The sequence below is a fragment of the Rana temporaria genome, chromosome 2 (genome assembly GCF_905171775.1).
Source record: "Rana temporaria chromosome 2, aRanTem1.1, whole genome shotgun sequence".
NCBI lineage: Eukaryota > Metazoa > Chordata > Amphibia > Anura > Ranidae > Rana > Rana temporaria.
The window spans coordinates 99805639-99831302 of record NC_053490.1 but is presented as its reverse complement, the minus strand read 5'-3'; the positions used below and the strand labels follow the sequence as shown (position 1 = coordinate 99831302).

Sequence of the window (25664 nt, the reverse complement as noted above, 5' to 3'; positions counted from 1 at the left end):
TAGAGGGATGTATGGGGATGCATGGAGCATGCTGCGAGCATAGAGGGGTGTATGGGGATGCATGGAGCATGCTGCGAGCATAGAGGGGGTGTATGGGGGATGCATGGAGCATGCTGCGAGCATAGGGGGGGGGGTGTATGGGGGATGCATGGAGCATGCTGCGAGCATAGGGGGGTGTATGGGGGATGCATGGAGCATGCTGTGCGCATAGGGGGGTGTATGGGGGATGCATGGAGCATGCTGTGAGCATAGGGGGGGTGTATGGGGGATGCATGGAGCATGCTGTGAGCATAGGGGGGGGTGTATGGGGGATGCATGGAGCATACTGCAAGTATAGGGGGGTGTATGGGGGGATGCATGGAGCATACTGCAAGTATAGGGGGGTGTATGGGGGATGCATGGAGTGTGCTGCAAGTATAGGGGGTGTATGGGAGATGCATGGAGTGTACTGCAAGTATAGGGGGGTGTATGGGGGATGCCTGGAGCATGCTGTAAGCATAGGGGGTTATGGGAAATGCATAGAGCATACTGCAAGTATAGGGGGGTGTATAGGGGATGCATGGAGCATGCTGTGAACATAGGGGTTATGGGAAATGCATAGTGTGTCTATATTAGATAGTTTTCTACCCTGTTTGGGTACTGTAAAGCAGGTACTCCTGATCTCTGGGGGCAGTCTAATGATTGTAGTACCAATGCAAATCAGAGTGTCAAGACCACAGGCAGGATTCCTCTTACAGCAGCTCAGACTCCAGATTAGGCTGCCTACTGCTGACAAATCAAATGAAAGAGGACTGCAGAGTGGAGTCCTCCTTCCTCCTCCTGGGACCACAGCCTGCCTGCTTTGCACAACAGAAAACCTCCTTCATCAGTCAGTGTGCAGCAGCTCTGCTCCCTCCCCCGCGGTCTACCATGTAAGGCCCCAACCAGCAGCTCAGCTGTCATCATACCTTCGTTCCTTCAGACTGCTGGGCTGGACTGTCACAGGTGTATTTAAAAGGTAGCACCTCTGCACAACACTCTGGATCAATCCACCCCCCTCTCAGCTGAATCTAATTAAACATCAGCGGCTTATGTGTCCGTATCCCTCCTCTTCAAAAAAGAGTCCCCAGCCAAATAGGAGACAGGATTCACAGCAGGTACAATATATATATATTTTTTAATGTGTAAATTGTATGCCAATATCTCAGTGGAATTGTTGGCGGTGCTATGAGGGGGGCACCCAAGCACCCACCTGGCGCTGCCCCTAATTATAGGCATACCTGTGGGTACAAATGATGTAACCACGTTTACAAATGCTTTAACCACTTCAATACCATGTACTTACACCCCTTCCTGCCCAGGACAATGTTCAGCTTCCAGCGCTGTCACACTTTGAATGACAATTGCGCAGTCACGCAACACTGTGCCCAAACGAAATTTTTATCATTTTCTTCCAACAAATAGAGCTTTCTTTTGGTGGTATTTGATTACCTCTGCGGTTTTTATTTTTTGCTAAACAAACTGAAAAACGCCCAAATTTCTGATGAGGTACTGACAGGTGTTACTGCTGGGCAGTGATTGGCACTGTGGTGGGCAGTGATTGGCAATGTGGTGGGCAGTGATTGGCACTGTGGTGGGCACTGGCATACTTTATTATGGGGGCACTGGTTGGCAGGTGATTGGTACATTGGAGGAGGCTGTGCTGATGATCAATGTGCTGATTATCAGCACAGACCCCACCCCCTCTGACAGGGAGGGCCACCGATCGGCTCTCCCTGTCAGCGTGAACCGAGAAATGCTGTTTACCGGCACTTCCTGGTTCAGGCGAAGATCTGCTGTGATCGGTCACAGCTGATCACGTGGTAAGAAGCCTCTGACAGAGGCTTTTTATCACGATCGGAGATGCTGCATATCTCGCGATTGCGCGCCCTCGTGGGCGAGCGCCGGCATGTTATCCTGCTGGACATCAATAGACTTCCAGTCAGGATAACAGAAGCACTTCCCGGACGTCAATTTGCTATTGACCGGGCGGGAAGTGGTTAACCACCCTGGCGGTATGATTATGTCAGATTTTTGCCGCTCAAATCGGTACATTGTTTTGCATAGATATTTAGGGCCAGATTCACAGACAGCGGCGCACATTTAATGCCGCCGTAGCGTATCTCCTGTACGCTACACAGCGCAGCGAGGCAAGCATGGAATTGACAAAGCCAATGCTGCCAAATCTGCACTGGGTTTCGAAGGCGTAAGTCGGCGTAGGTGGAAGTGGGCGTGAGCCATGCAAACCCATGCAAATGAGGCGTGACCCCATGCAAAGAGCCAGACAAGTACGTTGAACGAACTGAGCATGCGTCATGTAGTGGACGCATCCCCGTGCGCATTATCCTAACCACATCGGAACAACTACCTAAGATACGCCGGATCACTGCCTACGCCATGAACGTAATCTACGCCCATCCAGACACACGTCCAACGTAAACTACGTAAAAACCGTTGGCTTCTGTTCCCTGATGCAGACCTTTACATGTCTGCTGCTGAGTTACACCTCCTTTATGGGGCTTAACTTTACGTCGGACGTACAACTTACGCGCACCTCTGGTAGCCTGCGTCGGGCGGGCGCAGGTTCGTGAATCGCCATATTTTCCTCATTTGCATATTTGAATGGCTAATCAATGGCAGCGCCACCATGCGGCCAGCGTAAATGTGCGCCCACCCTACGCCGGCGTAGGCAAGTTATGTTGGCAGGATTAAGCCTGTTTTTAGGCGTATCTTAGTTTGTGGGCATGGCGCACAGATACAACGGCGCATATTTGCACTTACGTGGCGTATCTTGAGATACGTCGGCGCAAGTCCTTTGTGAATCCGGGCCATTATGTTTATCTGTAGTCTCAATGTACAAGTGTTCCGTTCCCATTGGTTGTTCCTTGTCCCCTACCCCCTCCCCTCTATGATAAAGCTAAGGGGAGTGTCCCTAACTGTGTGTAAAAGTGTATGTCTTGTATTTAATAAACAGTTTATGCTCTGCATGTTTAACCCTCAAAACCTGTGTGGATTGTCTCATGATTGAGGGTTTAAGGGCTGGTTATGGCGAATCTGCAGGCTGCGGGTGCGTTTGGAGGACAGGAGACACAAGTCTGGCGGATGTGCCCACCTGGGTTATTCGAGATCCATCACATGCTCCCTGCTGGAAATTGGGCTGACTTTATGTCTGATTGATATGATGTCTATTTCTCCTGATCTACTATGATCAGTACTTTTGAGGTGGAACTTTACCGGCTTGTATCCAGCTCCTCATTTCTTCACTTTCTTTCTGACGTTTGTCCCTAGCACTTTAGACTACTTATCTTTATCATTGGATTTTTTTTTACTGTTTTTTTTTTTGTTTTGTTCATTGAATTACTGATGTGCTGGATTTTGTCAAGTGTAGTCACTTGCCTCTCTTTTCCATCTGGATTGCCCGGCCCCACGATGCTTGCTATTATACTACCTAGTGATTTCACAGTGTTTTCAATGATCCACATTATGAAGCATGTGTAGTTCTTATATCTGTTTGTATTTGTTTGTTCACTGACAACGTTGTCATCAGATGGTGCACAGTAGAGATTTTTTCATGTGTTCATGTTTTTGTATAATTGGATATTTTATCTAGCATTTAATAAACATATATTTTCTGACACTTGAGTTGTACTGAGTGAGTGAGCAACTTGTATAGCGCTACAAATGCGAACTAAATTGCGAACTTAATAGCCTAGGCGCTTGTGTCCAATTTCCTCCAGATCCTTCAGAAGAGGTGGGTCTTAAGTTTTTTCCTGAAGGCCCGAGGTACTCTAGTAGACACTATGGGAGTTATTTATGAAAGGCAAATCCTAGACATGTGCACTGCCGAAAAATGATTGTTTTCGTTTCATTCTTTTTTTGCTTTTTTCGAAAATTCGGAAATTCAACTTTCCAAATTTGCCATTTTTGAATTTTAGATTTTCGAGATTTTCGAATTTTAGATTTTCACATTTTGAATTTTCGAATCTCGAATTTTTAAAATTTCCGAATTTTCAGAATTTCGGAAATTCGAATTTCCAAAATTTTGAATTTTCGAATTCCTGAATTTCGGAAATTCGGAAATTGAAATATTCGGAAATGAGGAGTCAGAATTAACTAATTTGTCAAAATTTGTTAAAAAACGAATTCGGAATCAAACAAATTGCACATGTCTAGCAAATCCACTTTGCACTACAAGTGCACCTGATAGTGCACTTGGAAGTGCAGTCGCTGTAGATGTGAGGGGATGATCTGAAATGAGGGGAAGCTCTACTGATTTTATCATCCAATCATGTTCAAGCTAAAATGCTGTTTTTTATTTTCCTTGCATGTCCCACTTAGAGCTACAGCGACTGAACTTCCAAGTGCACTTGTAGTGCAAAGTGGATTTGCCTTTCGTAAATAATCCCCTATATCTCTGTGGCTCTATATGTGGCATCTTTTTCTATGCCTGCTTTTGGTATAGATGTGTAGCACCCTGCTCCTGTTAAACATGCACTGCTGTAAATTCAGAGGGGGTCTGAGTCGTTATTTGGCTCAGGCAAATATGATTGCGGGCAATTTCGCCTCTGTTCCAGCCATGGCTGTGCTGGGAGTAACCACCATTGCTCAACTGGTGGGTGTTATTACCATCCCAGGCCAAGGGTGGCAGCAGCAAAGTCAGGGTGTATTGGGTGTCCCCCTCAACTGTGAATCAGTTGGAGTGGTCGCGCCGCTGTGCATGCTGGGGAGGGGTACTTAAGGGACAGACGCCATTGGCGGGGGCCCGTTGTTTGCGCCTCATGGCCCGCCTGGCCTGGGGTGTGTGTTCCTGAATCCTGACTCCAGGACCACGTTGGTCCGGGGGCGCGGCTTCGCCTGGTAGGCCCAGTAGTCAGACTGTGCTGTCTGTCCTGCGGGAGGAGGCCACTTGATGAAGGAAGCCAGGGAAGGACCTATCCTGGAGAGGGCCATGCAAGAGGCTGGTACCTTGGGAGAAGGCCTGGAAAATTCATCGAAGGATTCACCATACACTGAGAGGCTTGACGGTGGTCGCCTGTCAGATCTAAGTTCTACAAAAGTTAATCTGGAGAGATCCGGGTGCTGAATCCTGTGGCAGGGGATTCTGGACCAAAAGTGTCTCCTCATAAATAGTGGTGCAACCGATCACAGTTAATCCGTGATCCGAACGAGTCACCCCATTCGGATCGGCACACACTGTGACCCGCGGATTGCCGCGGCCCCCGGAGCTAGGCCGAAGCCGCGGCCATAACATTAGGAAAGGCCGCGGCTTCGGCCTAGCTCTGGAGCCGCGGCCATAACATTAGGAAAGGCCGCGGCTTCGGCCTAGCTCCAGAGCCGCGGCCATCTTGGTACACCCGGTGGCGGCCCTCCTCTGTTTACACCCACAGAGGAGGAGGAGCCAGCACTCGTGGGACACACCGCTGGGAGTCATACTACCTGGGGGGTGTCTGTCTGCCTGTTACTACCTGGGGGTGTCTGTTTGCCTGTTACTACCTGGGGGGTGTCTGTCTGCCTGTTACTACCTGGGGGGTGTCTGCCTGCCTGTTACCTGGGGGGGGTCTGCCTGCCTGTTACTACCTGGGGGGTGTCTGCCTGTTACTACCTGGGGGGGTGTCAGCACCGAGGGGGTTCTGGATTACAGGTGCTGTCACTTTAGAAGAAGCCATTTCCTGGCCTATTTACAGCCCTCCACCTGCCGTTGCCTGCTACAGTGAGTGACACCAACAGTGATGTCACTGCAGAAAGTGTTCCTGAGCCACCAGCAGATGTTGTTCCAGAAAATATTTGCACGGCAGTTGTTCCTACCATACCCGCCGGGAAGAAGGTGGGCTACGTGAAGGCTACCCGCGGCCGCGGTCGAGGCCTACCCCAGTGTCTACCGGATCGGACTCCGAGGAACATGTTGCCCTTGTGAAGACCACGACAGGGACTGGTAAGCAGGCTGGGGGTAAAGTGATAAAAGTTGTGCGTACATGTTTGCCTGCGGAAGATTTTGCAAACACTGATCTGGACTCTTTGTCAGATGCTGGTGATGATCACTTGTTTGAGCCAGAGTTCCCCGAGCTAACGTGGGACAAAAGATTTAAAGCTGCCTCTACCCATAGTTCAGGGAAATGTTCTCCTATGGACTCTGGGGAGACAACGCCTTGGGCGGAAACCCCCGGGTGTGAACCTAGAAGTTGTTGTAGATGCAGGCATTGTTACTGGCAGAAAAGATGAGCCTCCAACTATGACGCCTATTTTTAAAAGATCTCCAGAGGCTTGTGTAATACCGAGACTGGGACACTCCCGCACACTACCAAAACTCTCCCGCTTGCAAAGGGTACCGATGAAAAGGGTAGCTCTTGATTACGGATGGGAGTTTCCTTATGTGCCAGAAACAACCACGGAGGAGATCGAGGCAAACCGTGAGAAATGGTATGAAGAAGCCATATGGGACTATCTAAAAGTGCAAAAGCCGCCCCGGAATTTGGACTTCTCTTTCATCATGGCTCACCGCTTTGAAGGATATCTGCAATCCTGGAGTTATGGCCGACACATCTACTCTGATCGGGTGGTCATCCAAAGGCCTGGCAAGGATTACAAGGTATATTTTATTACCACCCTTGACAATCAAGGAAGATCCCTAACCCTGCCGGATCCCCGGTTTTATTTGTAAAAGAACTGGCAGGACCTGTTTGGGGTTTTCTCTCTTTAAAAAGAAGAAAAGAAGTTCCATGAAGGAGCTACGTGTTTTTTTTCCTTCTTCACTTGCTGGAGATTTTGAACTCTGGAGGGAGGAACTAGTCAGTTAGGACAGGACCTCTGAGGATTTGTGCAACACTTTGGATTGCAACTTCTGCCACTCGGCGGCAGTGGTCAATTATGCTAGGGAAGGACTTTTTAAGCCTAGCCATCATTCTTTAGAAGGAAGAAGGGAAGCTCCACCTTCAAGGAGGTGCAGCTTTGCTCTGCCTTAAAAATGTACATGATCTTAGGAATAGGATTGTTATGTGTGTGCTTGTTTTTTTCTGTTTCTTTCAGGTCAAATTGATCTTCTATCAAGACTGCCGGAGAGTGGGCGGGTTTAGATAGATAGGAATGCAAATGTAAATTGGTGACTTGTCATAAATGTGATAATGTATATGTTCCTATTTCTTTTCCCCTTCCCATCCTATTTTAGGGTTCAGGTGTTGGCGCTCAGGCTTGAGACGCCATTGTTTCCGACACTGGGGACAGTGTCAAAATTTAGTGGGGGGAGTATGTAGAGCCCTGCTCCTGTTGAACAGGCGCTGCTGTAAATTTAGAGGGGTCTGAGTCGTTATTTGGTTCAGACAAATATGATTGAGGGCAATTTAGCCTCTGATCCAGCCATGGCTGTGCTGGGAGTAACCACCATTGCTCACCTGGGGGTGTTATTACCATCCCAGGCCAAGGGTGGCAGCAGCAAAGTCAAGGCTGCGAATCAGTGGGAGTGGTCACCCGCTGTGCATGCTGGGGAGGGGTACTTAAGGGACAGACGCCATTGGCGGGGGGTCCGTTGTTCGCGCCTCATGGCCCACCTGGCCTGGGGTGTGTGTTCTTGAATCTTGACTCCAGGACCACGTTGGTCTGGGGTCCTGGCTTCGCCTGATAGGCCCAGTAGTCAGACTGGGCCTGCATTTGCAAGGTGATCCCTGTGCTGTCCGTCCTGTGGGAGGAGGCCACTTGATGAAGGAAGCCAGGGGAGGACCTATCCTGGAGAGGGCCATGCAAGAGGCTTGTACCTTGGGAGAAGGCCTGGAAACTTCATCGAAGGATGCACCATACACCGAGAGGCTCGACGGTGGTCGCCTGTCAGATCTAAGTTGTACAAAAGTTAATCTGGAGAGATTCGGGTGCTGAATCCCGTGGCAGGGGATTCTGGACCAAAAGTGTCTCCTCATAAAGGAAGGTCTGTGGCAGAGACTGTACTTTATTCCGTGCGCCATCCCGGGTGCTAGAGGGACCTATCCGTGTGAGAGGGACCTATCCGGGTGAGCAATACCCACTCTGGCTAGAGTGGCGACGAGAACTATTTGCTGGAAGCAAGAGTGTTTCCTATTTGTGACTATACATCTGAACCTACCTACTTACCCTTCCACCCCTCCAACTTCTTTTCTACTAAGTTCTACAAATAAATCCCCAAAAAATAAGTGTATTGTGTGGACATTGGAATTCTTTAGACTCTCTTTTCCACCCTGGACAGCGAGAAGATAGAGGTAACATGCCACCCAAAATTACTCAGCAGCACCTTCGGGGGTAGTGCTACAGATGTATATATTTTTCTAAATATTATTGGCCACTGACAATGCTGTCTTAATAGCATCATGGGCCCCTGGGCAAAGTAATGCATTGGGGCCCCACCAGTTTGCCCCAATTTACACACCTGCAGTACTTTCAAGAAATAAAGTATAAATAGTTGATAGAATTAAACATATATATAAACATATATTCATTAGTGTTAACAGGTATCTTATATGCGTGAACAAGCAGTTCAAAAGATAAACAGCGCTAATGAGATGTTATGTCAACTCAAAACTAAAAGAATATACAAGCCAGTGGACCCAGTTGGTGTAAAGGTAATGGACTCCTAAGTGTCAGTGCACCAAAAACAACTCAAGAAAAAATACCTCTGTAGGTGGCCAAACTCACCCACCAGGGGTGTGAGATTACCACAATAGAGCAATGTTGAGGCTCTATAAGTACACCATCTGGTCCTCCAGGTATTTGTACGTCAAACACACGTCTCAGCAAGGTGTCATGTAAGGCAAATAAAGAGACAAATGATAGGTTCATTTAAGCATTATTGCACTCACTACAGAGGGTTAAACAACCTAAAGTGAGTGCCCGTACAATAAATCACTGAAAGATAAGCATAAAATACGATCACTGCTGTCACCGCCGTTTAAAATCCTCCAGGGGCCGCGCGCGTGCTGAGCAGAAGCTGTTATGACAGGCGCTGGATCGAGGTTGGTGGATGGTGGAGCGCGGTGGAACGCAGGCTATGTCCGTATGTTGCGTCGTTGTAGCCACGTCCTGACGCGTTTCGTCACTTCCTGACTTCAACAGAGGGCGTCCTCTGTTGAAGTCAGGAAGTGACAAAACGCGTCAGGGCGTGGCTACAACGACGCTACATACGGACATAGCCTGCGTTCCACCGCGCTCCACCATCCACCAACCTCGATCCAGCGCCTGTCATAACAGCTTCTGCTCAGCACGCGCGCGGCCCCTGGAGGATTTTAAACGGCGGTGACAGCGGTGATCGTATTTTATGCTTATCTTTCAGTGATTTATTGTACGGGCACTCACTTTAGGTTGTTTAACCCTCTGTAGTCAGGTTCATTTAAGCATTATTGCACTATCATTTGTCTCTTTATTTGCCTTACATGACACCTTGCTGAGACGTGTGTTTGACGTACAAATACCTGGAGGACCAGATGGTGTACTTATAGAGCCTCAACATTGCTCTATTGTGGTAATCTCACACCCCTGGTGGGTGAGTTTGGCCACCTACAGAGGTATTTTTTCTTGAGTTGTTTTTGGTGCACTGACACTTAGGAGTCCATTACCTTTACACCAACTGGGTCCACTGGCTTGTATATTCTTTTAGTTTTGAGTTGACATAACATCTCATTAGCGCTGTTTATCTTTTGAACTGCTTGTTCACGCATATAAGATACCTGTTAACACTACTCTAAATGGGGCTTCCCTGTTTTATCTTAACAGCTGCTTATTAGACAACACCTCTTTCACTACTTAGAGGTGCTCTCTCACATTTTGTTCGGTAAACTTTTATGCCACTTTACACACAGTCACTTTAAAGGTGTTGTTGCAACACTAAGCGCCGGCAGTGCAATAGTAGGCCTTTTATTAGCACTCTTCACTTTATATATTCATTAGTACTTTCAATAAAATCGATTTTTACAAAAGAAAAACATTCCATAAATCCAAGACTAGTCAACACAGAGGGCACAATACAGGGGGAATGAAGAAGGGCACAGTACAGGGGGGTCAGGAGGGCACAACGCTGGAATCAAGAGGGCACAGTATAGGTTCTGGGGGCGGTTCCCGGGACACGACCATATTGGGACCGTTTAGTAAAAAGCATGACTATCCCAACAAATCCGGGACAGTTGGCAAGTATAATGTAATGCAAGATTATTGTGGGGCCCCCATGTACCTGGGGCCCCTGGGCAGTGCCCAGGAGTGCCCTTGCATTAAGATGGCCCTGGCCACTGAGCCCCACCTTGCATTAGGGTGAGTAGACGAGTGCCAGCTGTTCATTTATTGAGGTCAGTTTCAATACTCCCCTTTTTTCATTATTCTATATAGAGCAGTGGTCTCAAAGTACCGGCCCGCGGGCCGCACCAGTTATAAATGGCCCGCAGGCAGGGCCATCTGGTGGTGAGCCGTTGGTATTACAAGTTATTACCACCAGATGTGAGCTGGCGCCATCTGGTGGTGGCCGTTGGTATTACAAGTTAAGCATTACAAGTTAAACAGCAATTCTAATGTCATTTTACACTATTTTCACTGCCATCTTCTTCCCTCTAATTAGAACCCCCAAACATTATATATATTTTTTATCCTAACACCCTAGAGAATAAAATGGCGATCGTTGCAATACTTTCTGTTACGCCGTATTTGCGCAGCGGTCTTACAAGCGCACTTTTTTGGGAAAAAATTACACTTTTTTTAATTAAAAAATAAGACAACAGTAAAGTTATCCCCATTTTTTTTAATATTATGAAAGATAATGTTACGCCGAGTAAATTCATACCCAACATGTCACGCTTCAAAATTGCGTCCGCTTATGGAATGCCGACAAACTTTTTTACCCTTTAAAATCTTCATAGGCGACGTTTAAAAAAAATCTAAAGGTTGCATGTTTTAAGTTACAGAGGAGGACTAGTGCTAGAATTATTGCTCTCACTCTACCAATCGCGGCGATACCTCACATGTGTGGTTTGAACACTGTTTACATATGCGGGCGCTGCTCACGTATGTGTTCGCTTCTGTGCGCAAGCTCGTCGGGACTGGGTGCGTTTTCTGGCTCCTAACTTTTTTAGCTGGCTCCTAGATTCCAAGCAAATTTGTCAAACCCTGACTTACACCAGTGCTGGTGGTAATAATGCGCTCGCTGACACCAGTGCTGGGGGATAATAATGTGTTCGCTGACACCAGTACTGTTGTTTTTGAAGTTTGAAAGTTTGCATGCGGCCCCCCATGGCATATGAAAACTTGTCTTGTGGCCCTCAGGTAATTTGAGTTTGAGACCCCTGATATAGAGCATCTCCTAGCTGTGAAGTGAGAAAGGCACAAAATAATTTAAAGGCAAACAAACAACAATGCATGTGTAAAATCTGCATTTGGACCTATTGCTGTATATATGTTTTCCTAACCATTGTTCGGTTCAGTGGCGACAAATGCTGGTACACTGCTGAGGAGGAGAGGAACACAACAGCGAAGAGATGGTAAATATTTTTACATAAAAAGATATTCACTGAGAAAACCTTTATTCCTGATAGAAGAGATTATTTTATCCACATTTATCCTTCAATATTATGGTAGTTAGTCTGCAATGATACCATCACACATAGAAAGTAGAGATGCAAAGCACTGAAAAAAACAAAGAACAGTTAGAAAGCAGATCCATCACTATCGCTATTAAATGGAGACACTGTTTTCTATCTGACTTGGGTCCAGGTAGGGATAGGGCAGACGCATGGGGCCTGATTTACCAAGCCTTTACTCCATGACTCATGGAGTAAAAGCAGGAGTAGCAGCCGTTTGGCCATTTACTAAAGAAATACGCTGCTAGTGCAGTGTATTTCCCTAGTTACTAATGTGCTCCGTGCGCCCAGGAGAGGGTGCATTGTGCACCAGTACAGACCTGGCGCACGGCACATTAAACTATAAATTGCGGGGGTTTGGGCGGGAGTTTATTAAGGGGGGAGGTGGGGGGATGCAGGGGAAGTGAAGTGACATGTGTTTTGAAGTGTTTGGCGGGCCGAATTGAAAGGGAAAGTGTTTTTTGAAAACAGATCCCCGTACGCTTGCACAGTGCGCCTGAACCTCGGGAGGTTCATTTGCATACTGGGCATGCGCAGAGAGAAAAGTCAGGGATTCCCGTGCGCCCTGTCAGTACGCCGTGAAAATCTTGGTAAATACCAAGCGGCGTACCCGTGAATGCGCTGCGTGACGCGGCGCACGGGAATCTCCGAGCTGTTTTCAGCCCTGAAGGGGAACTCGGCGCCAAATTTCAAACTTGAAATCGGCGCGGGTCCCCCTTCAGGGCTACATTAGGCTCTTAGGCTTGGTCCGGAACGTGAGGGGTTAAACCCGCGCCGATTCGGCGCGGGGGTCCCCCCCAGATCCAAACCAAGCCCTCATCCCAAGCATGCAGTCTGGCCCGGACAGGAATGGGGGAGGGGACGAGCGAGCGGCCCCCCCCCCTCCTGAGCCGTACCAGACCGCATGCCCTCAACATGGGGGAGTGTGTGCTGTGGGGGAGGGGGGCACTGCCCCCCCACCCCAAAGCACTCTTGCCCCCATGTCGATAGGGACAAGAGCCTCTTCCCGACAACCCTTGCCATTGGTTGTCGGGGTATGCGGGCGGGACTAATCGGAATCTGTGAGCTCCCTTTAATAAGGGGGCCCCCAGATGCCGGCCCCCCACCCTATGTGAATGAGTATGGGGTACATCGTACCTCTACCCATTCACATGGGGGAAATGTAAAGTAAAAAAAAAACACCACACAGAATAAAATATTTTATTAATCTGCTCCGGAGCCCCCCCTTTCTTCTTTAGCTCTCTTAGAAGGGGGGGTTTCTTCTCTCCCGATCTTCCGCCGGGACCCTGGGCTTCGGTGATTTCTGCCGGGGGAGGGCGCCATCCCTCGGTCCTCTCCGGAGCCTTCCGCCGGATGCCCCCACCCCATTTAAGCTCTTTTTCATTAGGGAGGGGCATCCGGACTTCGGGGTCTTCTGCCGGGGGATGGCGCCTATCCCCCGGTCTTTCCGGTGCCTTCCGCCAGGGTTCCGGTCTTCTGCCGGGGGTGCGCCAACTCCCCGGTCTTTTCTCTTCTGTCTTCTCTGCTCCCTCTTCTGCCTGGCTCCCCCGCGGAGCCAGGGCTTTCTTCCGTCTTCTTTCTTCTCTCTTCCTTCTTCTGCCTGTCTCCTCCGGGAGCCCAGGGCTTGTCTCCGCTGTCTTCTTCCTTCTCTTCCATTCGATGTTGACACGACGAGGTTCCGCGCTGACATGCCGTGTCAGCGGCGGGCATGGACTTATATAGGGTAATGCCACCATGTGACCTCAACCCATGTGACATCACATTCCCTGGGCATGATGGGAATGTGATGTCACATGGGTTGAGGTCACATGGTGGCATTGCCCTATATAAGTCCATGCCCACTGCTCAGACGGCATTCCAGCGCCGGACCTCGTCGTGTCAACATCGAATGGAAGAGAAGGAAGAAGACAGCGGAGACAAGCCCTGGGCTCCCGGAGGAGACAGGCAGAAGAAGGAAGAGAGAAGAAAGAAGACGGAAGAAAGCCCTGGCTCCGCGGGGGAGCCAGGCAGAAGAGGGAGCAGAGAAGACAGAAGAGAAAAGACCGGGGAGTTGGCGCACCCCCGGCAGAAGACCAGGAAGACCGGAACCCTGGCGGAAGGCACCGGAAAGACCGGGGGATAGGCGCCATCCCCCGGCAGAAGACCCCGAAGTCCGGATGCCCCTCCCTAATGAAAAAGAGCTTAAATGGGGTGGGGGCATCCGGCGGAAGGCTCCGGAGAGGACCGAGGGATGGCGCCCTCCCCCGGCAGAAATCACCGAAGCCCAGGGTCCCGGCGGAAGATCGGGAGAGAAGAAACCCCCCCTTCTAAGAGAGCTAAAGAAGAAAGGGGGGGCTCCGGAGCAGATTAATAAAATATTTTATTCTGTGGTGTGTTTTTTTTACTTTACATTTCCCCCATGTGAATGGGTAGAGGTACGATGTACCCCATACTCATTCACATAGGGTGGGGGGCCGGCATCTGGGGACCCCTTTATTAAAGGGGTCTCTCAGATTCTGATAAGCTCTCCGCCCGCATACCCCGACAACCAACGGCCAGGGTTGTCGGGAAGAGGCTCTTGTCCCTATCGACATGGGGGCAAGAGTGCTTTGGGGTGGGGGGGCAGTGCCCCCCTCCCCCACAGCACACACTCCCCCATGTTGAGGGCATGTGGTCTGGTATGGCTCAGGAGGGAGGGGGGCGCTCGCTCGTCCCCACCCCCATTCCTGTCTGACCAGACTGCGTGCCTGGGATAAGGGCTTGGTTTGGATCTTGGGGGGGGGGCCCACGCTATTTTTTGGGCCCCGGTTTAACCCCTTATGTTCCAGACCAAGCCTAAGAGCCTGGTATGCACCTGGAGGGAACCCACCTTATTTTTTTTGGGGGGGTCTGGAGTTCCCCTTCATGAACAGCGATCTGTCATTTACACATGTCAGTCCCATCCCCCCCCCCTACAGTTAGAACACACCCAGGGAACATATTTAACCCCTCCCTCGCACCTAGTGTTAACCCCTTCCCTGCCAGTGGCATTTTTTGAGTAAGCAATGCATTTTTTACAGCACTGATCGCTAGAAAAATGCCAATGGTTCCAAAAAACTGTTCGATGTGTCCGCCATAATGTCGCAGTACCGATAAAAATCGCTGATCGCCCCAATAACTAGTTAAAACAACAAAAAAAAAAAATTTGTAGACGCTATACCTTTTGCAAAAACCAAACACTAAACGCTATTTGCGATTTTTTGGAACCAAAAAGATGTAGAATACGTATCGGCCTAAACTGAGGGGTTTTTTAGTTTTTTGAATATATATTTTTGGGGATATTTATTATAGCAAAAAGTAAAAATAATTTTTACATATGTGGGCGGGACTTACGCAAGTCCCGCCCACATATATAAACATCGTTCAAACCACACATGTGAGGTATTGACGCGTGCGTTAGAGCGAGAGCAATACTTTTACCACTAGACTTTCTTTGTAACTATAAACTGGTAACCTGGAAAAAAAAATAAAAGGTCGCCTATGGGGATATTCACGGAATTCATTTTGGCCCCATTGCAGGAGTGTTTCCAATAGTAAAGCGTGACATGTAAGGTATCTATTTACTCAGTGTAACATCATCTTTCACATTATCCCCAAAAATTGGGCTCACTTTTGTGTTTTGTTAATTTTTAACCACTTGAGCCCGGACCATATTTCTGGTCAATGACCGGGCAAGTTTTTGTGATTCGGCGCGGCGTCGCTTTAACTGACAATTGCGCAGTCGTGCGACGTGGCTCCCAAACAAAATTGGCAACCTTTTTTTTCACACAAATAGATTATTAAATGTGCGTGTTTACTTCTGTCTTTAACACCTCCCCTTCAGGCTGGAAAGCATCAGATCAGGGGAAACAAAAAAAAAAAGCTCTCATTCCATTGCAGCTTGGTTCCTACATGTGTGATGAACTGAGCATGCTCAAACACTTAGAAAAAAAATATCCTTTCTTTTTAAAAGGTGAAAAACACTCATTGGATGCTCATAGAGCGTGGTTTGGGTTAATTGCAGGTGTGCCCAATTACAAGCTCACCCAAACTAGAGACTGCAATTTGTTCATGTGATTTCAATTGCTTCATTACTAGCACTGTTATAAAAAGCTTGGATCGATCAGTCCTCAGCTGCCCTCAGAAGGGGCAGGCTGGCAGAAATGCTGTTGCAAAACACAAATGTGGTTTGTTGCATGGGTTTTGTTTTATTTTGCCAATGGTTTTGGTTTATTTTTAAATAATGTTCACTTTGATGTATTTGTCTATGTGGCCTTATTTTATGAAAAATGTGTAAAGCTATGGTTAATTAGAATTTTGAAATGTATTTTTGTTTGTTTGTCTTTTTTTGCTTTCCTTGTTTTGTTGACCAATAAAAATTACTTTAAAATTGTTAAGTTTGTCTTTTGTTACTTTTTCATGCTACATATGTTGACAGCTGCAGCTGAACTAGGTTTGGGCCTAACAAATGATGTGTGATTTTTGTCTAAGCTTCTTTCCTGGTGTGTAATCATGAAATGTTTGCCATGTTTATTCTCCCTGACTTTAAAGACAAAAACTGGTAAGTATTTTATTTATTCTGCAGTGGTCCTCGGCCCTCAAGTACCCCCGACAGGACATGTTTTGGGGATTTCTCTTATCAAGAATTGCTGTCCAGACTATTTTAAAGCACATGTGCAAGATGAAGGAAAACCTGCAAACATGGCCTGTGGGGGGGGGGGGGGGGGGGTTTGCTATTGGTGGACAGGCTTGACGTGCTGATTTACAGCACTGTGCTTAAATCTAGCGCAAGGCAATCCTATTCAAATTGTGGGTGTTTGAGGGAAGCCAAGTGAGTGTTAGAACCCCTGCTTTGTGTTTTTTTTATTTTTGTGTTGAGCTTTGTGTCCCTTTTCTTAAAATTGGCTTCACTTCCTGTCACACAGCTGAACAGGAAGTGAGGTTAAAACCCTACCAGTGTCATTTCTTGGGGACACCGGTCAATCTAACTAGTGTCCCCATTAAGCAAATTGCACTCCAGCACTGCTGTGTACACCCCAAATCATGGGTCTTCAAACTACGGCCCTCCAGTTGTTCAGGAACTACAATTCCCATCATGCCTAGTCATGTCTGTGAATGTCAGTGCATTACAAGGCCTCATGGGATGTGTAGTTCTACAACAGCTGGAGGGCCGTAGTTTGAGGATCCCTGCCCCAAATGATTATTTAGTTTGGGGTTTAGTAAAGGCAAAGCCACTCTGCAGTACAAGCATAGTTGCTGAAAATCTGAGAGGAAGCACTGATGGTTTTAACATCCAATCCTGTAGAAGCAAAGTTGTTTTGTTTTCTTCCTTGCTTTGCACTTGTAGGAGTGGATTTGCCTTTAGTAAATGGACCCCAAAGTCCAAGATCCCTAATAATTTGGGGTGTACACAGCAAAATGCTAGAGTGCAATTTACATAATGGGAAACTATTTAGATTGATCTCTGTGTCCACAAGAAAATATATTAGTAAGGTTTTACCCTCACTTCCTGTTTGGCTATGTGACAGGAAGTGAATGAATTAGAAAGGGTGAAGACACCTCACAAATGTTGTCACTATCAGGGGTGCAGACATCCCCAAAAAAATGAGCAGATAATACTTATTTGCAAATTAATAATTTTTTAGTTAACATTGGGTGGGGTGCTCTAACACACACATTCCTACATATTAGCAACGCTCTATCCTGGCCTATTGGCATGGTTATATTTTCTTAGGGCTCTCAATAAAACTCTATGAAATTTGTGCTTAAACTAGAACCAGGGGCGGACTGACAACTCATGGGGCCCCCGGGCAATAGAAGATTATGGGGCCCCTCTGGCTTACAGATGACCACCACGCCAGGAGGTAGTGCAGAGGCGGGCAGCTAAAATCTTGGGATATTCACATTAAAAGCATGTCATTTTCGGACATATCAGGGACAGATCTAAAAAAAACACAGATTTTTACATACTGTCCCTGGTTTTACTGAGCCTGGCAACCCGGATGGGGCCCCCTAGTGGCATGGGGCCCTCGGGCAGTGCCCGAGTGACTCAATGGTCAGTCCGCCCCTGACAAGAACTATAATCAACAAGTTTTATTTTCTTTCATTTTGGATAGAGTGAGGGAGGGTTATAGGCCCTGTCAGTTTATTTTGTATTATCTGTGTCCAATTGGGGAGATTTGCCTTCACTTCCTGCCCCATAGCCAAACAGGAAGTGAGAGAAAAACTATGCAAATTAACCACTTCCCGCCCAGCCTATGGCCGATTTACGTCCGGGAAGTGGTTACACAATCCTGACAGGACGTCCTGCAGGATTTCATGCCGCACGCGCCTGTGGGGGCACGCAGCGCGGCGATCGGTGATGCGGGGTGTCAGTCTGACACCCTGCATCTCCGATCTCGGTAAAGAGTCTCTCACGGAGACGGAGACTCTTTACCACGTGATCAGCCGTGTCCAATCACGGCTGATCACGATGTAAACAGGAAGAGCCATCGATGGCTCTTCCTCACTCGCGTCTTACAGACGCGAGTATAGGAGAGCCGATCGGCGGCTCTCCTGACAGGGGGCGTTCGCGCTGATTGTTTATCAGCGCAGCCCCCCCTCGGATCACCACACTGGACCACCAGGGATGCCCACCCTGGACCACCAGGGTGTGCAAAAACAAAAAAAATATAGAACAAAAAAACAAAAAGCATTAAAAAATAAGAAAAAAGATGCCAATCAGTGCCCACAAATGGGCACTGACTGGGAAAATCAGTGCCACCCCACAGTGCCCATCCATGCACAGTGCCCACCTATCAGTGCCCACCTGTGCCACCCATAAGTATCCATCAGTGCCACCCATAAGTGCCGCCCATAAGTATCCATCAGTGCCACCCATAAGTGCCGCCCATCTGTGCCGCCCATGAGTGCCCATCAGTGCCGCCTATGAGTGCCCATCAGTGCCGCATAGCAGCGCCGCCAATCAATGCCACCTCATCTGTGCCGTCAGTACTACCTCATCGATGTCCATCAGTGCCATCTCATCGGGGCCCATCAGTGCCGCCATATCAGTGCCCGTAATTGAAAGAGAAAAACTTATTTACAAAAAAATTAACCTAAAAAAAGAAAAAGGTTTTTTTGTTTCAAAATTTGCAGTCTTTTTTTAGTTGTTGCGCAAAAAAAAAACGCAGAGGTGATCAAATAACAACAAAAGAAAGCTCTATTTGTGGGGAAAAAAGGACGCCAATTTTGTTTGGGTACAGTGTTGTATGACCGCGCAATTGCCATTCAAAGTGCGACAGTGTTGAAAGCTGAAAATTGGCTTGGGCGGGAAGGTGCGTAAGTGCCTGGTATGGAAGTGGTTAAGGGAATCCAGTGCCCCCCCAGAACTAGTGTGTGGGTCCCCTGAAAATTACTGGGCGGGGTTATACAAAAACAGGGTGTGACCTTGACAGGAAGGGGTGGGTCATTTTTCTATTAGGAGGTGCAGATATGTAGTCAGGCCTAGGGCAGAACCAAACCTTAATATACTACTGCATATTAGGGCTTATTTAGACCGGAACCGATTTACAGCGTGTTTTTATATTGTGGGAGGAAACCCACGCAGGCACAGGGAGAACATGCAAACTCCATGCAGATGCTGTCACGGGCGGGATTCGAACCAACGACTCTTTTGCTGCTAGGTCAAAGTGCTATACACTACACCACTGTGGTGAACGAACATGATTGCAGCTGAAAGCATGAGTTCTTTTTTTTTTTTTTTCAATACCATGCTTTCCAGCCTTATTGACCCCGCCTCTCTCCATAAAGAGGACCTGTCACACACTAGTCCTATTACAAGGGATGTTTACATTCCTTGTAATAGGAAGAAAACTGATCATTTTTTTTTTATTTTTTTATTTCAGTGTAAAACATTATAAAACTAAATAAAAATAAATAAGAAAACCCCAAAAAAAAATTTTAAAGCGCCCCGTCGCGACGAGCTCGCGCACAGAAGCAAACGCATACGCGAGTAGCGCCCGCATATGAAAACAGTATTCAAACCACACAAGTGAGGTATCGCCGCGATCGTTAGAGTGAGAGCAATAATTCTAGCCCTAGACCTACTCTGCAACTCAAAAAATGCAACCTGTAGAATTTTTTAAACGTCGCCTATCGAGTTTTTTAAAGGGTAAAAGTTTGACGCCATGCCACGAGCGGGCGCAATTTTTAAGCGTGACATGTTGGGTATCATTTTACTCGGCGTAACATTATCTTTCACAATATAGAAAAAAATTGGGCAAAATGTATTGTTGTCTTATTTTTTAATTCAAAAAAGTGATTTTTATCCAAAAAAAGTGCGCTTGTAAGACCGCTGCGCAAATACGGTGTGACAAAAAGTATTGCAATGACTGCCATTTTATTCCCTAGGATGTCTGCTAAAAAAAAATATATAATGTTTGGGGGTTCTGATTAATTTTCTAGCCAAAAAATTGTGATTTTCACATGAAGGAGAGAAGTGCCAGAATTAACCCGGTGGGCAAGTGGTTAAAGTACTCATGGCTATAAAGAATAGAGTCATTGCTCATTAAAAAAAAAAAAAAAAAAAGGGGGTCCCTCCAAATTAAATTACCAGGCCCTTCAGGTCTGGAATGGATATTAAGGGGAACCCCGCCGTAAAAACCCCAAAAAAAAAAGACGTGCGGTTCCCGGCAAATATCCATTCCAGACCCTTCAGGTCTGGTGTGGATTTTAAGGGGAACTCCACCCCAAATTGAAAAAAAAAATGGCGTGGAGTCCCCCTAAAAATCCACACCAGACCCTTATCCGAGCACGTTGACCTGGCCGGCCGCAGAAAAGAGGGGGGGACAGAGTGCGGCCCCCCCCCTCTCCTGAACCGCACCAGGCCACATGCCCTCAACATGGGGAGGATGTCCCCATGTTGATGGGGACAAGGGTCTCATCCCCACAACCCTTGCCCGGTGGTTGTGGGGGTATGCGGGCGGGAGGTTTATCAGAATCTGGAAGACCCCTTTAACAAAGGGGACCCCCAGATCCTGACCCCCCCCCTGTGTGAAATGGTAATGGGGTACATTGTACCTCTACCATTTCACCCCAAAAAAAATGTCAAAGTGATAAAAATGACAGTAGCCGGTTTTTGACAAATCTTTTAATAAAGTCTTCTTTCTTCTTTCCTTCGGGGTTCTTCCGCTGCTTCTATCTTCTCGTCCACATCTTGCCCGACGTCTTCTTCTATCTTCTCCGTCCGTCCTTCCGCCTTCTGGTCCCGCATCTTGCCCGTTGTCTTCTCCGTCCGCCTCCTCGTCCGCATCTTGGGTCTTCTGCGGTCTTCTTCTCGGTCCGCCACCTTCTCGTCCCCTGCGTTTGAATTGTAATTGGCCGCCGTTTTCCCGCTCCTGGGACCCGCCCCCCTCTGACGCCACAAGTAAACTCCTTAGAAGGTCATGTGCGTCAGAGGGGGGCGGGGTCGCAGAGCGTCACACAGCGGGGGAATTCAATTTCAATCGCGCCGCCCGGAGAAGAAGTTCCCGCCGTGTCACACTCATGTGACCCCGCCCCCCTCTGACGCACATGACCTTCTAAGGAGTTTACTTGTGGCGTCAGAGGGGGGCGGGTCCCAGGAGCGGGAAAACGGCGGCCAATTACAATTCAAACGCAGGGGATGAGAAGGTGGCGGACCGAGAAGAAGACCGCAGAAGACCCAAGATGCGGACGAGGAGGCGGACGGAGAAGACAACGGGCAAGATGCGGGACCAGAAGGCGGAAGGACGGACGGAGAAGATAGAAGAAGACGTCGGGCAAGATGTGGACGAGAAGATAGAAGCAGCGGAAGAACCCCGAAGGAAAGAAGAAAAGAAGACTTTATTAAAAGATTTGTCAAAAACCGGCTACTGTCATTTTTATCACTTTGACATTTTTTTTGGGGTGAAATGGTAGAGGTACAATGTACCCCATTACCATTTCACACAGGGGGGGGGTCAGGATCTGGGGGTCCCCTTTGTTAAAGGGGTCTTCCAGATTCTGATAAACCTCCCGCCCGCATACCCCCACAACCACCGGGCAAGGGTTGTGGGGATGAGACCCTTGTCCCCATCAACATGGGGACATCCTCCCCATGTTGAGGGCATGTGGCCTGGTGCGGTTCAGGAGAGGGGGGGGGCCGCACTCTGTCCCCCCCTCTTTTCTGCGGCCGGCCAGGTCAACGTGCTCGGATAAGGGTCTGGTGTGGATTTTTAGGGGGACTCCACGCCATTTTTTTTTTCAATTTGGGGTGGAGTTCCCCTTAAAATCCACACCAGACCTGAAGGGTCTGGAATGGATATTTGCCGGGAACCGCACGTCTTTTTTTTTTTTGGTTTTTACGGCGGGGTTCCCCTTAATATCCATTCCAGACCTGAAGGGCCTGGTAATTTAATTTGGGGGAACCCCTACACATTTTTTTGTTTGTTTTATGAATGAATCCCTTTAGAATTGTCAGAGCCGACAATTCATTATAGCCGCGTGTGAATTTTTAAATGACTTTTTTCCTTCAGAATGTCACTTTGTGCAGGGGGAGTTCTAAGTGCGGGAAAAATGCGCTATTTCACATGCTGACATTACACCCCCCCTAGGTACGAAATTTAAAGGAATATTTCACTTTTATTGTTTCACTTTAAGAATTATTAATTTCACTGCTCCCGAAAAAACGGCCGTTTTAAAAAATAAAAAAAGCATTGATACATGTTCCCTGGGGCAGGACTGAGGTCCCCAAACACTTTTTAGGACAAAACTTGCAGATTAGCCTTTAAAATGAACACTTTTGATTTCTCCCATAGACTTCTATAGGGAGTTCGGCGCGGCTTTACATATTAGTTTCAATGCGCCGGCTGCTACGCTGGTTCATGCGCCTGATTAAGCCTCCACCCGGAGTACTAATTAATGCATGAACCAGCGCAGCGCACATAGCTTAGTAAATCAGGCCCCTGGTCTTGTTCCTCTCCTGGATGCATTTGGAGATCACAGACAGTTGCTGTTGGAACTTCTTAATGATCAGTTGTGGGGTCTTCTCTGTAAAACGTTCATCGGGGTACTCTCCTAGATGCCTCTGTAAATGAGACCTTGCATTATTAAATAATCACTATATGCCATTGCAGACCCTGGAAATGTATTAGATTGTCAGGTTCTATTTGACATAGATCATGTGTTATACAGTTTTTAGGCCCAAGGCATATTTGTGTATTACTGCTCACTACTTCCAAACACTCACCCTATCCATGGGCTCAATGCTGAGAACCCACACAGTACTTATACCAGCAGCTGTACTGTTTACATCCGGCAATGCTTTCAAAATTGTCTCCATCGTAGTGACACCTTTGGTGCTGGGCGGGGGGCTTTTCATGGTGGTGGGGCCATTAGGCATCCAAGAATAGAAGTCAAACTGCAGAGGAGGCAAACACAAATGAAAGAACATATCATAGAATAAGATTCCTCTAAGTGAACACTAAATAGATATAGGAACTGCCATTGCTGATTTCCTTTATAAATGTTGCCTGCCTGTTTTGCTGACCATTTGTCTTCAGTACTTTTTTTTTTTTTTAACCAAAGTTATTATAACAAAAAGTGCATACATGTAATTGCATACATCCAAAGTGTCAATTATATCATGAGGGTGTACAGTAATCAGAATACAGACAGTCAAAACCGGTGTCATGAATAACAAACAGAAAAAAAAATAACAGAAAAAAAAAGAGGGCAATATCTGGTGCCGACCATGCAGGTCCTCTAGACCTGTAACAATGCGCCCAGCCAGGGGTAAGCCATCCATCTGGTAACACAGACCCAATGCGCCTTACGTACAAGTATCAGAGTCTTGTAGCCAACGATCCCATATTTTGTCGTATTTGGTCGGGCATTCCATGTTAATATACATAACCTTTTTATACGGTAGAGTATTATTGACCTCCACCTTTCACTCCACCAGCTTAGTGGGTGCGGGTCGCATCCAATTCCGGGCAATAACCTTCCGCATCGAGAACAAAGTCTGATGCAGGAATGTCTTTGTATATTTGTCTATAGTATCCGGGAGCACCCCAAGTAGGCATTGTTTTGGGTCTAGCGTGACCGGAGAGCCCATGTGATCATGCAGAAAGGTTACAGCTTATAGATTTGAGTCAATCTGTCGGAGAGCTTAGGTGAGACAGCCTTGGACCGTGTGTCTCACCTGCAAAAATCGAAAGAGCATGTATCTGGGGAGTGAAAATTCTTCGCTAAGCGTGGTGAAAGGTTTGAGGTGTCCGTCGGCAAACAGTTGGTGCATGTAAAGAATACCATGATTAGACCAGAGGTCTGCATCAGGCAGTTTTTTTGTGCCATAAAGGAGTATAATCATTGTAGATTGGTATCCCTAGTTTGGTAGAAGTTAAGTCCCATATGCTCCTGTAATGGTATAGTAGAGACTGTCTGTCTGTCGTCCCCCAGTCCCACACCACCAGAGCCCATCCCCAGAGCGTAGATCGAGTCCTCACTGTACACCGGGGAGTGCCAGAGAACATAGAGTATCATAGAGTATCTTGGGTAGGAGGACCATTTTAATGAGGTTCGTCTTCAGTACTTTTTAATGCACTAACTAATAAAGATGGGCCGAAAATCCCCCTGTTCAGTTTGCACCAGAACTCCTGAACAGGGAAAAAGTTTGACCCAAGCCCCAAACTCTATTATAGTCTATGGCAGGGCTCAAAATTTCAAGTCCTGCGCTACTAGCCAGGCCTTAAGGGTTACTCGCCACCAGTTGACCCAACCAATCCTTACCCTGCACCACCCCTAATTCTGCCCCTAAACACACCCTCAAATTATCTCATGAAATGACACTTACATGTTCTATGCCGAATTAAGTTACAAACTTTATCAGTGCATCCATACCTGTGCCCACCATTGCAGCCTCTGCCCACTGTGCCCACCATTGCAGCCTCTGCCCACCATTGCAGCCTCTGCCCACTGTGCCCACCATAGCAGCCTGTGCCCACCATTGCAGCCTCTGCCCACTGTGCCCATCATTGCAGCCTCTGCCCACCATTGCAGCCTCTGCCCACTGTGCCCACCATTGCAGCCTCTGCACAGACCCCCTTTTACATCAGTGTCCCCCCCTTACATCACATCCCTCCTCATCACAAACCCCCCATTACAGGCCCCCTCCCCATCACAGACTGATCCCCCCCCCCAATCACAGATGTACCCCCCAAACACAGACTGAACCCCCCCACAATCACAGACCACCCCATCACAGACTGAACCCCCCCACAATCACAGACCCCCCCATCACATACTGATCCTCCCAATCACAGATGGATCCCCCCATCACAGATGGACCCCCAATCACAGATGGACCCCTCCACAATCACAGACCCCCCCTATCACAGACTGACCCACCAAATTACATACTCCCTATCACAGACTGACCCCCCAATCACAGATGGACCCCCCAATCACAGACTGAACCCCCCACAATCACAGACCACCCCATCTAAGACTGATCACCCCAAATCACAGTCCTCTCTCAATATCAAACCCAAGCCCTGTCCTGCACTGCACTGCACAGCACACCCCCTCCACACAGAAAACCTACCTTATTCACACAGGATTGACATGAAGCGTGGCTGCGCTGGACAATGGGCGGGACCTTTCCCATTAAAAGTGAGTGATTTCTTGCTGGGACCGGCCCGCTGCCTAGCAACCAATCACACACTTTTCAACTTAAAAAGTCCTGCCCATTGTCCAGCGCGGTCGTGCTTCATGTTTGTATGCTTAAGGCAGAAAGACAATGTGGGGAGTGCAGAGAAGGCACAGACCTGCCGCGCCTGCCATACTGTGTATATAGCGGCATAGGCAGGCAGGCGAGCCGTCGACAGAGACACACAGGCGAGGCTGCGACGCCCGACATAGCTGATAACCAGCTGTTACAGCTTACTTTACATTGCGGCTCCCTCCGCTCCACTCGCGGTTACACACAGCCCCGCCTCCTGACCCGTGTCTGTATCAGATTGACAGAATGCCAGTCCAATGCTGGGACGTGTTCTGTCTATATGATACAGGCAGGAGGCGGGGCTGTGTGTAACCACG

At 47.9% G+C, this 25664-nt stretch overlaps 2 protein-coding genes across 4 annotated transcripts in view; both read right to left on the bottom strand.

Annotated features, from left to right (window-relative positions):
* Nucleotides 1–970, bottom strand: part of LOC120929271 (hydroperoxide isomerase ALOXE3-like) — a 121380-nt gene extending 120410 nt beyond the window's left edge. For all 3 annotated transcript variants that reach the window (XM_040340594.1, XM_040340596.1, XM_040340595.1), the window contains exon 1: nucleotides 948–970. The gene's annotated coding sequence lies outside the window, so the exon portion shown is untranslated. The remainder of the gene's footprint in view (nucleotides 1–947) is intronic.
* Nucleotides 971–22515: 21545 nt separating this feature from the next.
* The window catches only part of LOC120928225 (hydroperoxide isomerase ALOXE3-like), a 347315-nt gene continuing 344166 nt past the window's right edge, over nucleotides 22516–25664 (bottom strand). Inside the window, exons 13-14 of the mRNA XM_040339332.1 lie at nucleotides 22816–22986; nucleotides 22516–22653 (exon numbers count right to left, since the gene is read on the bottom strand). Coding sequence (XP_040195266.1) covers nucleotides 22516–22653; nucleotides 22816–22986 — 309 coding nt within the window. The remainder of the gene's footprint in view (nucleotides 22654–22815; nucleotides 22987–25664) is intronic.